Source organism: Convolutriloba macropyga, chromosome 6 (genome assembly GCF_964194025.1).
Source record: "Convolutriloba macropyga chromosome 6, txConMacr16.3, whole genome shotgun sequence".
NCBI classification, from domain to species: Eukaryota; Metazoa; Xenacoelomorpha; order Acoela; family Convolutidae; genus Convolutriloba; species Convolutriloba macropyga.
The window spans coordinates 34,755,598-34,774,109 of NC_134473.1; the positions used below are offsets into that span (position 1 = coordinate 34,755,598).

General features: G+C 34.1%; 1 protein-coding gene across 2 annotated transcripts; it reads right to left on the reverse strand.

The window, feature by feature from the left end:
• Positions 1 to 945: 945 nt before the first annotated feature.
• LOC142340945 (uncharacterized) lies at positions 946 to 14,584 on the reverse strand. 2 transcript variants are annotated; one of them, XM_075391727.1, is made up of 2 exons: positions 13,237 to 14,584; positions 946 to 1,653 (listed from the first exon to the last, which is right to left on the reverse strand). In XM_075391727.1, exons 1-2 carry the CDS (start codon positions 14,374 to 14,376, stop codon positions 1,063 to 1,065), a joined length of 1,731 nt encoding a protein of 576 aa, XP_075247842.1. In that variant the 5' UTR covers positions 14,377 to 14,584; the 3' UTR covers positions 946 to 1,062. The 2 variants fall into 2 exon arrangements, with proteins under 2 accessions (XP_075247842.1, XP_075247841.1); XM_075391726.1 differs by having other exon boundaries at positions 946 to 1,797.
• Between the last annotated feature and the right edge of the window lie 3,928 nt (positions 14,585 to 18,512).

Here is an 18,512-nt window from a genome sequence, read left to right on the forward strand (position 1 = left end):
TAAACCATAAAATGTAAGAGAATGTAGATAAGGATTCAATTACATTGTTCTAGGCATTTAGTTTGTTAAGTTTTTTATCAGTTTTAAGTTGCGGGAACAACCAACTCGTTTTGGTTGCGATAAGGACAAAAGTCAATGTTTTTTCAAGTTTTACTTCTGACTTGATTGTTGCACGACAGGAAGTTATAGTATAAATATCAGCTCCTTTTGTGAATCCAAATTCTCAAATAAAAATGGTCGACTGGGCCCTCGGTTGGGAAAATATACAAAGACGTTAATTGTATGTTAATTGTAATGCATAAAAAAAGTAACCGAGGATCAAGTTAACAGAAAAAAAATGGACAAAAATTGATAACTACGGAGCAAATTTTCTGGGAAACGTGTACCATTTTTGAAATGAAGACGTCTCCGGTAGAGTGAAGTTAATTTTAAAATGAGTTGCACATGGCAGTTTTCATTTTGTACGATGCCTGAATGAGTACACTGGCAAAAATGTTGCAAACAATATCAGTGCAGGAAATCTAAAAACATAATTGCTAGAAGTGAAGAGATTATAAATTAAATTTTACAGTAATTTTTTTAATTAAAAAGGACTCCACTAATAGCCAGTATTTTCTACACCTTCACTGCTGTCTTTGATTTTTTTACCCGCAGTGATTGTTCGGCCATTTTAACTGTTAATAAACGCCAGCGAAATAGGGGCATTTTATTTTGGGGTTTCTTTTTCTGCTACCCAATTGACCCAACGTACTGTTAAGATGAATCTCATTGGGCATTTTTTACGCAGATTTGTTGAGTTTACGTAACATTTTTTCTAATTTTACTAGCCTCAACGGTTAGCAGTTGCATTACACAACCTAAATTTGATTCTTGAAGCATTTTCATTTGCAATTTTGTTGTTTTTTTTTCATCAGAGCATTTTCCATTTACACCATAAAAAACCACAAATTACTAAATTTGAATTTTAATCAGCAATTTTGGCAGGCATATAATTACGAAAGTGAATAAATTGTACAAAATTTAAGTTGAAAAATTTGGTAAGTGAATCATTTGTTCAAATGTCTATCCGTTGTAAGACAGAGATTGCCTTCCTGAAATTCCATAACCTCTGAATCCTGAACTTATTTGTCTTGAAGGGCTGTCAGATGAATGTTCCTGACCCGATGACCTCAAATTAGAAGAAATTCTCCGTTCAGTTGAAGAGCGGACTGTAGACGAAGAATAGCTTTGTTGACGCTCCAAAGACGTCCATTGATGATCATTTCTGTCGTTACCTATTACGTAACTTCTTTGCTGCCGAGATAGCGGCTGATTGAAACTCTCTGATTGGCTGATGTTAGCAGTCCTAATTGAGGATTGTGATTGGTTAGGTCTGCTCCATGCGCTCGATGCGGATTGGCTGAAACTACTACTCGTAGTTTGTAAGGTTGTTTCTGGTTCTTTGAAACTTATCTGCGGCTTCAAATTATGCACCGTTTTGTACTTTTTCATGCCGCCATTTTGAGGAACTTCAGTAACTGAGCTGAACTGCCGTTGTTGCATTTGATTTGGTTCGGGTTGAAAACTCTGACCCGGGTTGTCCGAAAAGGGTAGATTTGGTCTGGGATTGGAGTCGAAAGGTGCTGCGGGTGAGGGTTGGGAGTTGACCTGCGCCTGCAAAACAGCCAACCGGTTGCTAGGGGGAATAAGACGGGGCATGTTAGGGTCGAATAGTGGGTCTGATATTAGTCTGGAAGCGGCTACAGGTCGACCAACTATCTCGGTCACAACCGAATTGTTGGTTGGAGTAGTAGGCTCCTTAAAAACACAGTTTTCTTAACTTAGGGGACCTTTTGCAGATTTTCCAATGAAAAAATAACACACCGCTATTTGATTCATAATCATTTTATTTAAAAAACAGGTTCAGAAATCATCGTACTGCTTTTTTTCCAACTCAATAGCCATTAAATTTCAATTATGGCCAGTTTTTTAGAGAATTATAAAAGTTTATTTTGGTAAAGCTGAGCGATGTCTGATATATATACTTAATTTTCTGCACGCTAAACCATTGTGCTCTACCCATATCGAACAATTTTCCCCAAGGTTAAGTAGCATCGAGAAAAACTCATAGCAAAAGATTCAACTGGCAGCTCTCCAGATTTCACTTACTAAGTAACTTTGAGTAATTGTTCCGACCCCCCATTTAGTGGGGAGGGAGGAACTATATACTGAACTTGGTTTTTTTTGTTCAGTCAATTTTGGCCGATCGATATATTCATCGTAGAGAATTGTGAGTGGTATCATTGAAAAGCCCGTCCAGCGTAGAATACGAAATTAAAAAGATTTTTTCAATTTTCGTTTTTTTTACAGGGAGTTATCGAGGTTTAAAGATTTGTGAACATTCGACTGTTTTTGTTCCCATTTTCAGTAATTTTTGCTAAAAATTGGCACAGTTTCGCTAACTTAATACAAAATAAGTTAAAATTTTTAACGACAGAGTGTTGTTGTTACCGTTAGAGATAGAAGACCATTGCTGAATTGTTTGATTGAAGTTTTTTTGGCTAAAATTGTTGATACAATTTTCAAAATTCAAACTTTTTTCATTAAAACTAGCACAAAATATGCTTTTTTGTCCACTTTGTTAAAGTTTGCCAGACTTAGTGAGCTAGAAACCTTAACACAGTTTCCTAATCTCAAACAGTCTCCCTAATCTCAAAAAGAGCGCTAGTTGCATTTAGGCGCCGTATGAAAGTCTTCTGGAATTAAAACTTTGCCGTTGTTTTGCAGATTTAAATCGACAATATACAAAAAGCATCTTTTTTTTCAATATTTGAAGAATTCAACTCAACAATTGGTCTAACTCGCAAATACTTGGAACACTTGGTCGGCTTGCAAGGCGCGCGAAAAAATCAGGGAGAGGTTCGATAATATCATGGACCGTTAATGACAGCTCCAATTAACGTGAATTTGAGGCCGAATGTATATACAGTTAGTTTTCTGAGAATCAAAGGGTTTTTATGGCTTTGAGAAAGAGTTTTAGTAAAATTCAACTGAATTCTTGTCCTTTGCCTTCAAATGTTATTCTTTTGGCAGTCTGATTTTTAAGTTTGACCACTCAAAGATTTAAATTTCTTTCTCAAGAGGTGCGAATTAACTTTTTCTATTCATTCGGTTGTTACCTAATGTCTCTTATGTTATTGAATGTATTTGTTTTAAGGAAATTTCTATGATTTTTTGAAACTGTCAATTTTTTATATTATTTTACTCAATTTTTTGCCTATTCCAAGTAAGTACAGGTCAACCTTTCCTCCTTAAAAATAAAAACTTATTTTGTGGCCGATTGTTTTAACAGAAGGTTTTCTTGCTTTTGGTACTACAAGTTTTTATACAAAATTTTCTGAGTTTTGCGCATAATTGACAATTTTGCTGTTGCTTTTGTTTTTTTTTTGTAAATTGTCACTTTTTTAACAATTAAACTGAAAAAAGCTTTACAACTTTTGAAACTGAACATAATTTTTGTTTTTAAAACATATGGTTTGAAGGGCTGCGACACCATTCTCTTGCAGAAATTTGTTGAGTGTTTTTTGCCCTTTATTTGTTCTTAATTTTTGTTGTCATATGCCAAAAATTGTCTAATTGAAGGTCTCAGTGGCCAACTATAGATAAATCAATGAAATTAAATAATTGATATCAGTAAACAACGAATGGCTGTTTTGAATTTCGAATTAAATTTCTAAAAAAAAAGAGTAACAGTATTCTTCAACTTATCCATTTTTTTTCAAGTTTTGCGTTTTTTTCGTATTTTACAATATTGCATCGTTTTTGGAATTTAGCCTCAATACTTAGAGCTCTTTTTAATGTTTTGTTGAATCAAACAATAATTTTTCTTTTGTTTAAATTTTTTAAATGATGTCTTCAGGGCTTAGACAATTTGTTTTAAAAGAGTTTTGTGGAGTTTAGAACCTTTTCAGTTTTTGTGGTTCTTATTGTTGTATTTTTGTGATAATCGTTTTACAAAAAGATGTTATGATGATCAAAAGAGACGCAAATGAAGATGTTATATTCTCGCGGTTGATTTCTTATAAATTTAATGGCTTCAAAACTGTGGTTTCGTAAATTTGCTTTCAAAACTTATTAGCTCAGCTTGTACTTAATGTTTTTTATAGTATTATGTTTTAGTTTCATTGGTAACAGTCGCAATTAGTTTTCCGAGTAATTGCAAGACAAACTGTCTACTCGTTTAGTCGAAAGCTTTTGTCGGCTATGAATTTTGAAAATATTTGTTTTTAATGAAGAAAGAGATAGATTTTGAGATCTGCCAATTTTACTTTTTTTTTAAAATTGTAGCTGAGCTTCTTTATATACAATTCACATCATTTATCTTCTGAAATACAATTTGCTCTCCATAACTGTTTTATTTTCCTCAAATGGTCTTTCTTCTTGGAACAACCAGTTTTCATAAAACCAATTTTCCTGATTTTGCACCTTTTTGTAGGTTTTTGTTTTCTTTTCACAGTATCACAATAATAAGCGTCATTTGACTTATAAATTTTGTAATCTGCAAACAATGCAAACGCAGATTTTTATTGTTTTTAGTGATCACCTTAATATTTTATTGATTGGGGGCACATCGTTATCGTGCATAATATTTCGTGCAAATTTTGCCTGTTTGTCGTTCTTTTTGTAGCCGTATGACATATCCTGGATAATGAAAGGTCGCTCTCTATCGAGGTATAAAAGACTCTCTCAATGATTTCATTTGATGCGTAATGTTTCTAATCAGTTCGAAATTAATACTTTTTAAAAAAAGCAATGTTTCAAAAAACTTTTGCTGGTTTTGCTCATTTCTAGTCGACTTGTTGCCAAGTCGCATTGAGGAAATGTCCCATGTTTTGTTCCAAAAAGTACGGGTGAATCTTCTTAGTATAAATTTCATCTGATGCCCTTTTAATTTGGTTATTAGTGGTTTTCAAAAAATGGACAAGGAGTTTTGGTCGTGATTAATATTTGTAAATATTTGATTTTTTTGCCGTCGTTTCTGGTAGTCATACTATGGTAGCCACAGGTCTCATAGACCCTCTCGAGTAGATCGTTTTATTCTTTTAGTTGTTTGTTGAACGATATGTTGATTTGATAAATTTTTTTATCTCTTCCTCATTTGGTAGACAATTAAGTGAAAAATGTAGATGAGCGGGGTCGGAACTTAATGTGCGAACGCACATTACCGAGCTTCCTTGTTTTGAATATAAACTTGAATACAGCAAAAATTCAGTAATGACATTGTCATGATATTTTACATTTTTTGAGTAAAAAAGAAGCAGATGAGCCTATCCAAATTTGAGTTTTTTTCTGGCTTTACCCAAAACCTTGACCGTCTAAAAATCTTAACCTCCCAAAGGGCTTCACTTTGACTACACGTGACACGAATTACTAATTGAAAACAAGAAACATAACCAGTGAAATAAAGGAAACAACTTGAAGAGTCGTTCAATATGAACTCGTAACTAAGTTTACCCCAATAAAAACTATCAAAGAAAAAATAGAAATAAAAAAAACCACAAATTAATTGCCTAATAAAACTGTAGAGTTTGAAGTGTTTAAAAATGTGGACACTATATACCAGTTTGGGGTGCGACTAGGTGGAGGGGGTGGTTGATAAGGGCAGAGGGGGATATGGGCCGTTGAGGGATCGGATACCGTGGTAGGTATATGGATGAGGGTGATATATGGGTGCGCAAGGTTGTGGGCTGGGTAGAGGTATATCAAAGAAAACAGGTGGTTGGGGAAAAGTACGCGGGAAATATTGTTTTTTTTTATCGATTGAGCTGCAAAGATAGCTTTGAAAGCATTTACCTATTCGTATACTTCCAATCTGGTTTTGACAGCACTGATAAACTATTAAACTATTAAATCAGTTTCAAAGCTTTAATGATCGTTTTAAAAGAACTTACTTATTCAAACACTTCAAAGTTGGCTTTGACAGCACTCATGTACTAGTAAACTTTAAAACGCACTTCGCATTAAAACTAACTTTTCGTCATTTTAGAAGATACTGTCAGGTTGTAAATTAAACCGACGTTTTTTCAAACAGTGTGTAATATTATGTTATATATTATATTCATTTTACGTTAATAATGTGGGGAATCAACTTTTAACTTCCAGATCAAAACAAAAACACAAAAAAGACGCCTCGTGCATAGCAAATAACGTTCCAACATAGGCCTCAAGTTTGTAAAAAATTTGATTGTTCTGAGAGAAAAAGCTCTATTGACTTTCAATTTTGCAGTGATAACATTTTTCTAGCACAAGCGCGATTGCAACTTGCTTTAATACCAAAAAGATTACCATCCTCATTCAGTATTATTTAAACAAAAATTAATGCCCATTTATTGTCAATTATTTTGCAATATAAAAGAATATATTGCAATGTGATCAAATTCGATTAATCATGGTCATATATTCGTAGTCATACTTTAAATTAACTATAGGAATTGCCATTGCAGCAATAAACGCGAAAAAAATTGCTACCTCAATAAAAATTTTACCTCTTAAATTTGATTGAAGTAAACATATAAAAAAATTCTTGCAAAATCTCAAATAATGACGTGGTATTCAAAATGCGAACCATCGAACAGCGTCAGCACCAAAGTAAATTTCACTCTTCAATAGGCATGTTGAAAAAGAAAATCATTTTTTTTGGTTCCCCGCAAAAAGTTGCCCGTCCGGTTGTAATGTTTTTGGACTTCACATAAATATTCAATTCTTTTCAACTAAATTTAAAAATTAAAGCAAGGAACGGTTACAACGAGCAAAGCTATGAACATATATAAAACTTTGTGCAAAATAAAACAAGATAAAAATGATTTTCTAATTCTCCAACTTTAGTAGTAGATTTGAGTTTTTTATTAAAGCGGAATTTTTATGGATGTCTTATTACCGTTTTAAAATTTTCTGTAAAAAGAAAATCTGTACCTTTAAAGTTTTGGAGCTTCAGCACATATTTTTTTTGCAAAATAATTCACGCTCCTGGATTAACTCAATTTCAGTTTTATGAATCAATCAAAATTTAATTCGACTGCAAAAAGTATTTTCTAATGTCAATCGACTATAAAAAGAAAAAACGGTTTCATTATTGACACATATTAAAAAAAACGGTTCTCAAAACAACATTTTTCGTCTGCTTTTTCTTTTTAGAAGTTGCTCATATGTGATCAATTCGATTAATCATGACCATAAATTTGTAGTCACACTTCAAATTAACTATAGAAATTGATTTTGCCGCATTGAACGCAAGTAAATTTTCCTACCTCATTGAAAAATTTATCGGTTAAATTTGATTGAAGTAAACAAATAAAAAGTTTTTGTAAAATCTCAATTCAAGTGAAATGCTTATCAAAATGAGGACCCTTGAACAGCGTCAGCACCAAAGTAAATGCAACTCTGCAATACGCAAGTTCAACAAGAAAAGTGTTTTAATTTGGTTCTATCTGCAAAGAGTTGCTTGTCTAGTTGTAAGGTTTTTGAATTTAATTGAAAGGTTCAATTCCATTCAACTCAAGATAAAAATTAAAACAAGAAACGGTTACAATGAGGACAGCTGAAAACGTATTTAAAAAATTTGTGGAAAACAATACAAGATAAATACGATTTTTTAACTCCTAAATTCTTATTGTGGATTTGAGGTTTTTTAATTGAAACGGAATTATAATGGATGTCTTACTAAAATTTAAAATTTTTCTATAAGTAAATGATTCTGCATCGTTAAAGTATTGGTGCTGAAGCACATATTTTTTATGAAACATAATTCACGCATCTGGATTCACTAAATTTTGAGTTTTATTATTCATCCAATTTTAATTCGCTGGAAAAAGTGTTTTCTGACGTCAATCGAACATAAGTTGAGAAAACGGTTTCGTTGTTGACAAAGGTAACCTTCTTCGCTTTGTTCTCAAATTAATACATTTGTCTGTCTCTCTTTTTACAAATTCCCAATATCTGATAAGTTCGACTAATCATGGTCATGTATTCGTAGTCATACTTCAAATTAACTATAGGAATTGCCATTGCAACAATGAACGCGAACAAATTTTGCTAACTCAATAAAAATTTTACCTCTTAAATTTGATTGAAGTAAACATTTTTAAAAAATGCTTGCAAAATCTCAATAAAAACGACGTGGTAATCAAAATGAGGATCATTGAACAGCGTCAGCACCCAAGTAAATATCACTCTTCAATAGCCATGTTGAAAAAAAACATTTTTTGGGTTATCCCGCAAAAAATTTGTACGTCCGCTTGTAATGCTTTTGGACTTCATTTAAATCTTCAATTCTTTTCGACTTAAGTTAAAAATTAAACAAGGAACGGTTACAGCGAGCAGAGCTAAGAGCGTATATAAAAACTGTGTGTAAAATTATACAAAATAAGTATGATTTTCTAATTATCCAATTTTTATTGTAGATTCGAGTTTTTTCAATTGGAGCAGAAATATAATTGATGTCTGATTACAATTTAAAATTTCTCTGTAAACACAGTGTGTTAACAAACGTTTTTGTTTCTAACAAAAGTCTGTTTTCTCTTTTTCTTTTCTCAAATACCCCATACTCATCAGTTATGTGAAGTGTTTATCAAGTCAACTTTCATTCAAACATTCAAACGAAATATGGGAAGTGAGTTTGAGTCTGGCGATAGTGTCTCCAGAAATTTAAAATATTTTTTTTTTACTTTTAATGATATCTGTCATCTTTCTCTTTAAAAAATTTTATATTGTTCCATTTTTGCCGTTGAATCAATCAGTATGTAATAGTATGTGCAAACTAAAACAAGATAAAAAAGATTTTCAAATTCTCCAATTTTAATAGTAAATTTGAGTTTTTTATTAAAGCGGAATTATTATGGATGTCTTATTACCATTTTAAAATTTTCTGTAAAAAAAAATCTGTACCTTTAAAGTTTTGGAGCTTCAGCACATATTTTTTTTGCAGAATAATTCACGCTCCCGGATTAACTCAATTTCAGTTTTATGAATCAATCAAAATTTAATTTGACTGCAAAAATTATTTTCTAATGTCAATCGACTATAAAAAGAAAAAACGGTTTCATTATTGACACATATTAAAAAAACGGTTCTCAAAACAACAATTTTCGTCTGCTTTTTTTAGAAGTTGCTCATATGTGATCAATTTGATTAATCATGGCCATAAATTTGTAGTCATACTTCAAATTAACTATAGAAATTGATTTTGCCGCATTGAACGCAAGTAAATTTTCCTACCTCATTGAAAAATTTATCGGTTAAATTTGATTGAAGTAAACAAATAAAAATTTTTGTATAATCTCAATTCAAATGAAATGCTTATCAAAATGAGGACCCTTGAACAGCGTCAGCACCAAAGTAAATGCAACTCTGCAATACGCAAGTTCAACAAGAAAAGTATTTTAATTTGGTTCTACCTGCAAAGAATTGCCTGTCTAGTTGTAAGGTTTTTGAATTTAATTGAAAGGTTCAATTCCATTCAACTCAAGATAAAAATTAAAACAAGAAACGCTTACAATGAGGACAGCTGAAAACGTATTTAAAAAGTTTGTGGAAAACAATATAAGATAAATACGATTTTTTAACTCCTAAATTCTTATTGTGGATTTGAGGTTTTTCAATTGGAACGGAATTATAATGGATGTCTTTTTAAAATTTAAAATTTTTCTATAAGTAAATGATTCTGCATCGTTAAAGTATTGGTGCTGAAGCACATATTTTTTATGAAACATAATTCACGCATCTGGATTCACTAAATTTTGAGTTTTATTATTCATCCAATTTTAATTCGCCTGGAAAAAATATTTTCTAACGTCAATCGAGCATAAGTTGAGAAAACGGTTTCGTTGTTGACAAAGGTAACCTTCTTCGCTTTGTTCTCAAATTAATACTTTTGTCTGTCTCTCTTTTTAGAAATTCCCAATATCTGATAAATTCGACTAATCATGGTCATGTATTCGTAATCATACTTCAAATTAACTATAGGAATTGCCATTGCAACAATGAACGCGAATAAATTTTGCTACCTCAATAAAAATTTTGCCTCTTATATTTGATTGAAGTAAACATTTAAAAAAATGCTTGCAAAATCTCAATAAAAATGACGTGGTAATCAAAATGAGGACCATTGAACAGCGTCAGCACCAAAGTAAGTATCACTCTTCAATAGGCATGTTGAAAAAAAAACATTTTTTCGGTTATCCTGCAAAAAAAATTGTACGTCCGCTTGTAACGCTTTTGGACTTCATTTAAATCTTCAATTCTTTTCGACTTAAGTTAAAAATTAAACAAGGAACGGTTACAGCGAGCAGAGCTAAGAGCGTATATAAAAACTGTGTGGAAAATTATACAAAATAAGTATGATTTTCTAATTATCCAATTTTTATTGTAGATTCGAGTTTTTTCAATTGGAGCAGAAATATAATTGATGTCTGATTACAATTTAAAATTTCTCTGTAAACACAGTAGGATAACAAACTTTTTTCGCCTTTATTCCTATATGCAAACGCTTGCTGGCTCAACCAATCGCAAACGGTTATCTCTATCATGCAAAAAGCGCAAAAGAGAGCACTGAGAAATTGTCTCTAAGGAAACCTCGATGATATATTGAAAGTTACATGAAAAATCTAACTTACCAACTACGAGGAACGTTCAGATAAGACTGGCAAAAGACTGCATTAACCGCGAACAAAAAAACAAAATTGAAGTAATTTTACGCCTTATAGAAAAGAAAAGGCAATGTCCAAAGAACAACTGTAAAATTATATTGGACCTTCTGATTGGTTAGCCTACCTGAAAATCAAACCTATTCTTGTGATTTACTAATTTAAAAACCAGAAATCACAGACTGAAAACCAAAAGATCTTTTGGATCAAAGTCAGGATCAAATCTAGGGTCAGGAAGATTTTTCGATCCCTACGAATCAGAAGTCGCCCGCCATTTGCTAGGCTTTAAAACACGCTTCTGACGCTCCCAAGCTCTATAAGCCCCCGACAGTCCATCCGGGAACGAACCCTCAAACAGAGGAAGCTTCTTTCGGGCAATCTTCCGGGGATCCCTGGCTCTGTTGCCGAATCTTTTGAGAGGAATCACTCGAATCAAGCCGTGAGCAAACTTCTCCTCTGGAGGAGGACTCACGGGAGTAATGCGTGCAGACATATTATTACATTCCTCAACCCTGAAAACCCAGGATTTGTACAAAATACGAGACAAGTGAAAACCGGCAAACATTAGAATAAACGATTTTAGAGAATCTCATTTATGTATATCAAATTCAATTCAAAACTCGAGACAAAATCCTCAGCCACAAAAGATGAACGATAATTGTACCGTTGAGGCAATTCTCTAGCACAAACGCGTGTCTGTTGGCGCAACACATCAGTACACGATTTGAAAAACACAGCGGCAGTTCTATCCCCCAACGCGCCGCAGCTTCATCGATTAAACAGTCATTGCTGATTGATGCTCAGCCCTTCTTCCAGTTCTAGCCTAATTCAATCTCTTTTTTTCTTCTTTTTTCTTTCTCTTTTATTTACTTATTCTTTCTTTCTTCCCCCTCTCTGACAAAACTTACCTTGATGCCTAACAATGTCCAATAACAACCGAAAACGCGGCTAACCAGAAGTACTCAACGACAAGTAATAAAAAATCAAGAAAAGCCAGTAAAAACCCTCCACGGTGTTTGAAATGGTTTTGTACCCCAGTAGCATTGTACATTTTAGAGTCAACGTCCCAAATTCAATCTCAAATTCACAAACTCTTGAAACTGCTGTTGTAATAAACTTGATTGTTAATGGTTGTACATGAAATTCTTCTGATCTCGGAGGTTCTATAAATTAAAAGTTGCATTTTTGCAAATATTAGAATCCAAATAATTGTAATATAGAGAAAAATTTACTTACAAATGCCAACAACAAAAACAAAAAATCTTGATGAAAATGTATCAAGAGTAATTTAAAAGCAACGAGAACTAAAAAATAAAAATTTTTAGACAAATTAAAGCAGAACCTTGATTTTAGTATTCGAAGAAAAAAAAACATTTTTCATTTCGTTTATAACCTTAAGACGATAACATGTCGCAGTTTGAAAATCAAAATTGATCTGAATGGAACAAAGCAATTATTTCAAAAAAATGATGCCCCGAGAAGACTAAAAGAGGAAACATGACCAAAACTGCCGTAAAGACAATTTCTATTTTTCAATATTAGACATACAAAAAATAGAGAACAGACAAGGAATTGCTTATAGGCAAGATGTGAATCTAGAATAGCAAACAAGTAGAAAACAATTTTAAAAAAATTTCCAGGGATTTCGAAACTTTAAAAAATTGGCGACAAATTAATGTTGAGACCCACAAATTATAATCAACACAAAATTCATTTGACAATGATGGCTAAAATAGATAATTATAGAGTGAGGACCTTAGTCCAATGGGTTTTAATGTTAAATGTTGAAAGTAAAAAAAAAGAAAATTGGATTCTTTGTTTAAAAAGAACGCTACCTTGATGGTATCCTGGTTAGCGCAGAAGGACCACAATGAGTTCCAGGTAATCATTCAGAAAAATAGATAGTTTCTTAGTAGTTAAACAAGGATTGTACAAGGAAAGAGCGTGTTATGTGTATTACCCGATATTTGCATCATTACAGAGAAATGACCTCGCGGTTTGCTAGAGATTGAAAAATAAATTTGTCGGATATAGTCCGCACTGTACTCAAAGTGTAAATCAGTACCGGAAATTGTAAATCTAATTCCGTAATTATTGATTCATGTCAATTCTTCCTTGACTTGTTATCCTTGGTGAGCGTCTCATTTCAGAGCAAAAATGACGGTTAGTTTGGGATTTGAGCCAGGAATCTCTAGCCCCGCCGTCCACGTCTACACATCCGTGTCTGTTACAATTTAATGTCTTGACCCGTTAATATATACCTCAAAAAGTCTATTTTCAATCGAGAAAGCGAAGCAAAATATGTAACATGTCAGACTTCTAAATTCAGTTGACCAATTGAGCAGTACTCATACAGTTGGAGTTTGGCATTAGCGGAAAAGGAACAAAATTTTTAATTTTTAGGCCAGATTTTTCTGCCACAGTATTTGGTTGAAACAGTATATGAAAAACCATAATTGCATCATCCAAATTTTTTTCTTTGTTAAAACGGGGAAAACTTTCACTGAGTAGAAGCATGCTCAGCTAATTTGAAAAAAAGCTGGAAATCAAATCTAACCATTCCATTGTTTGATGCTTTCAGCTGAATAACTGCTGAGCTAGTTTTCCGTTGATCACCCGCGTCAACTTTCTGTTTAGCTTTTTCCAGCGCCGCTTCCAAACCAGATTCTGTAGCTGCTAATTTTGTGCGAGTGTTGTAGCTGACTGAATTCCCTCTTAGATCAGTAACACTAGCATTATTTGTAAATACAGGTCCATACGAAGATCTTCGGTCATTACTATCAGCATTATGTAACTCCTCTATAAGCCGTCGATTGCGTAACTGAAGATCAGTGGTCGAGCTGAATTTAGGTCGTGTTCGGTTTCTCTGTTCATCGGCTGCATAATTTTCAGTGACAGTTCGATGTGTCTTCAAAGATGAAATTTTCATTGCTAATTCTGTTGTGCTGGTCGAGTATTCGCGACGTCTGCTATTTTGCTGAATCGGGACGTTAATCTCCGTTCGAGATCCGCTACGAAGCCGCAAATCGTTGTAGCTCTGCGTGTTTAATCTAGTCCTCGAACCAGTTCTCTCAACCCCTTGCATCATTGATGGTATGCTTAAATTACTAGAACTGTCGCAAACACTCGCCAAATTATTATTTGACAATCTCGACCAAGTTTTGGCTTTGACCTCAATCGGTTGAGGCAGCGCAGAGCTATGTGGCCTGTCATCGGCATTTCCACGACTTAATCGCCTGGCAGGCAGGGTTTGCGAATCCGAATGACCCAGTGAAGGGTCGTATGAATGACTCGGGGCTGTTCGTCTGTTATACCGTCTCGCCTGTTCATAACTCGGGGCTCTGGTGTCGTTCCAGTTATTCGGGTTCTCGGATCCGATTCTGGAAGCTGAAACAGGTCGTAATCTTGGATTGACAGAGTTGGACTGGTTGTTCGGATTTGGGTAATTACGCACGGACGAAGTGTTTGAAAAATTGTCGGGTGATGTTATTCTGTTCCTTCCTGCGTTGTCAATTATGATTGGTTGACGATTTGGTCTTTGGTTGAGAGAGGAGCTACCATAAGCAGAGTTACCGAAGCTTTGTGACCTTTGAGGTATGAAATCTCGGTTGCGCTCTGCCGGGTTCAAGGTAAACCCTCCCTGGTCCTGGCCGTTCGTCTTCTTACGAGACATCAAAAACACGTAACTTGTTGACATGATACCGTAAGCTTGTGTTAATTTACTTTCCCAACTTCGATGTTTTGTGGAATAAATTTCTTTTGTTTGAACCCAGAACCGACTAAGGTACTAAGAAGTTTAACATGGTTGGACTTAGAAGCATGTTTCACCCACACTCACAAGAGCAAGACCAACTCCGGTTTCAGCTAACATAGCGTAGGGGTACAACACGTAGGAAACACGTATTCTAGGAGGAAATAAAAGAAAGAAATTAAACCTATGCACTAGTCTTGTATTTGGCATTTGTTGTTTTGTTCAAAACTAATCTTAGACCCAATTATTGGAAACCACGGTGCGAAAACCGCGATCATTTCTACAGATTTGATGTGATCTTCTCAAATCGACCGTTCGAGATTTAGGCTCTGTGAGGCGCTGTTGTAAACCTCCACTGAGAGCTGTTATCAAAATTGAGGAATTTCTATTTATTTTATCTCCTATAACCACCACGCAGTCCAATACCAACTTCGGGTTCCAAAGAACTCGCGCACCCGGGTTGCTGGCAAATTTATGGTCTTGCTTCCACACAAAACAACATTCCAATTTTCGCATTCAACCCTTCAATGTTTTCCGTACAAACTTAATCCAAGTTTAAGAAACAAGCGCTGCGAATAAAATAGGAGATAAAGCTATACTTTTCTATTTCATAGTCATTAGAGCCGGAACTCTATCAGAGCTGTTCTAATGTCCAAGGCATAAAAGTTGTTTATTGTGTTTACGATTACTTTTACCCGATGGCGGAAAGCGAAGCTAAAGCGTATTAGCTCTAAATTGCTTACCAGTGCCCTCAATGCCACGAATCATAAGGTTTTAATTTAGAATTTTACGAGTTTGAAAATTTTCTTTGGATAGGAGCCGGCTCGGAGGATCAAAGTTTATTCCGAATGATATTGAGCAGTGCAAGTAACTACCAATTCGGTGAATAAAACAATCCCCTTTGATAAATTGTTTTTCAGGTATTACCGGAAGCAATGTTTGATCTTAGACATTTTTAGCGCCTCAACAATGGGCATGAAATGACAGACTTGGTTGCAACATGTTTCCACCCCACCCACCCCAACACTCCGCATTGAAATATAACCAACTATAATTGACATAGTTTACATCTTCAAATAGGTATATGTATTTTTCTTAGGCTAGTTCCCTTATCAGGCCGTGTAAGCAATCATTTGAAAAAAAATCGACCAACGTTCGTTCATGCATGGTAGAAGAATGAGAGAAGTAACAGTTGCTCTCGTCCCAACTGGGATCATACCCAAGAATTGTGCCAAAAATTGCAACTATCAATTCAGTATGCTAACCCAGTGAAACGAAACTTGATACACCTTGCCATGACATGCAAGATCTTGTTAACTCGTGCAAAACTTGAAACATCTTGCCAAGATCTTGATAGACAAACATTTCTTGGAACACCTTGATAAGATCTTGACAAGATCTTATCAAGACATGTCAAGAACTTTTCTTGGCAAAACTTGATAAGATCTTGATAATTCTTGACATATAGAAAACGTTGTTTCTAAGCAACCCGGAATGAGGTGGCGGAAAAACGAACTGGGAATCCAGAGAAAAATCAGTTTTTCTGCATAAACTTGTTTTTGGGGTAATTTGGATCATTCAGAAAAAAATTGTTCCGTTGTGCTTTTTCGATTTCCTCATTTAATTTTTGACCAAAACGAGTGATCATTGGCATTATCTTTTGTTGTTAAGACGTTCTCGTATGGAATGGCTAGTCATATTCCTGAACAAATTCTTTAGAACTGTTATTCAATGATGAATGCCGAAAAACAAAGTCTTTCCTCAAATTATATGGCTGAGTGGTGTTTTGCGCAATTGAACAACTTTTTCGGCGTGCGTTTTGTGTTTTCTAGACATTATTTAAGTTGTTGAAGCTAATTGTATCAAATAATGGGGTTAATTCAACAATTTATCTTTTTTCACGATTTCATCAGAATTATGTGGATATTGTTTTATGTCAAAACACACAAAACATCGTAACCTTCATGGTGAGGGTTCTCTTTAAGAACTCTCTCAGAATGTGGAAATTCAAAAATTTGGCATTTTCAAGAGAAAATCGATATTTGAAAAATTTTGTGTTCGATTCTAATTTTTTTAAGATACTTAGAGAACAATAAGCTGATATATGACTGTTAAACGGTATTACCGGCGTTTTTGAAATTTTGAAATTTACCGACGAACATTTTTGTTATAAAAAAGATGTTTTTATGGGACTTTAGTGGGGGCCTTCCCGATGGCGGTCCTGTATAAGGTGTGTACTATGTACATACCGAGCTAGCACCCACTTAAAAATTTAACTATACTGGAAAAAGTAGGCTCAATTGTTGGTTGATAAACTAACGGGAGCTGAATTTTCCGACAATTTTTGATAATTCTTGATAATTCTTGATAATTCTTGATAAATCTTGATAAATCGTGCTTAATCATATGAATTCGTGCTAAATCTTGTTTGAAGGTGCTTTTTAATTTTTACGACTTGGTATCTCTTGCCATGTCATGGTTAGTCTTTCTTGGAAATCTTGCCAAGATCTTGTTTCTTGATAGCCAAAGATCATACAAGTTCGTACATATCTTGATATTATCTTGCCATGTAACATGGCAAGATCTTGGTAAGATTTTCCACGATTAAGTATGTTTCTTATCAAGGCTATCAAGTTTCATTTCACTGGGAAAGTTAATAATAAATCAATTGTAAAAAGTATTTTGCTCCCTCGGTTTTTCGCCCCGTCCAACCGCAGGTCCATGTTAGACCACCTTTGTCGAAAAATATTTATTCAACTCAGCCCCGGCTTTTAGTTAAACTCAGTTCGACTCAGGGTATTATGCAATATCATTTGCTTTAAGTGTTCTATGTAGCAGTTTCTAGCTGGCTCTTACGCATTACCTCTGGTTTGGTAAATGGCTTCATAGCGTGTTTATTTCTTATTTTTCTAAGCTATTGTCGGTTAGCTGATTCCTCCCGTTTATTTTTGAGTGCCATTCTGTGATACCATTTATAATCCCAAGTCCAGATCTAAACAGGAGCAAACTAAGATAGTATACTTCTTCAAATTTGTCTCTTCTGTAATACGCTAAGACTGTCCTATAATACGATCAAGTCGTTATTTATTAATTTTGTCAGAAAAAAGTGACAAACATTTCTTGTAACACCTTGATAAGATCTTGACAAGATCTTATCAAGACATGTCAAGAACTTTTCTTGGCAAAACTTGATAAGATCTTGATAATTCTTGACATATAGAAAACGTTGTTTCTAAGCAACCCGGAATGAGGTGGCGGAAAAACGAACTGGGAATCCAGAGAAAAATCAGTTTTTCTGCATAAACTTGTTTTTGGGGTAATTTGGATCATTCAGAAAAAAATTGTTCCGTTGTGCTTTTTCGATTTCCTCATTTAATTTTTGACCAAAACGAGTGATCATTGGCATTATCTTTTGTTGTTAAGACGTTCTCGTATGGAATGGCTAGTCATATTCCTGAACAAATTCTTTAGAACTGTTATTCAATGATGAATGCCGAAAAACAAAGTCTTTCCTCAAATTATATGGCTGAGTGGTGTTTTGCGCAATTGAACAACTTTTTCGGCGTGCGTTTTGTGTTTTCTAGACATTATTTAAGTTGATGAAGCTAATTGTATCAAATAATGGGGTTAATTCAACAATTTATCTTTTTTCACGATTTCATCAGAATTATGTGGATATTGTTTTATGTCAAAACACACAAAACATCGTAACCTTCATGGTGAGGGTTCTCTTTAAGAACTCTCTCAGAATGTGGAAATTCAAAAATTTGGCATTTTCAAGAGAAAATTGATTTTTGAAAAATTTTGTGTTCGATTCTAATTTTTTTAAGATACTTAGAGAACAATAAGCTGATATATGACTGTTAAACGGTATTACCGGCGTTTTTGAAATTTTGAAATTTACGGACGAACATTTTTGTTATAAAAAAGATGTTTTTATGGGACTTTAGTGGGGGCCTTCCCGATGGCGGTCCTGTATAAGGTGTGTACTATGTACATACCGAGCTAGCACCCACTTAAAAATTTAACTATACTGGAAAAAGTAGGCTCAATTGTTGGTTGATAAACTAACGGGAGCTGAA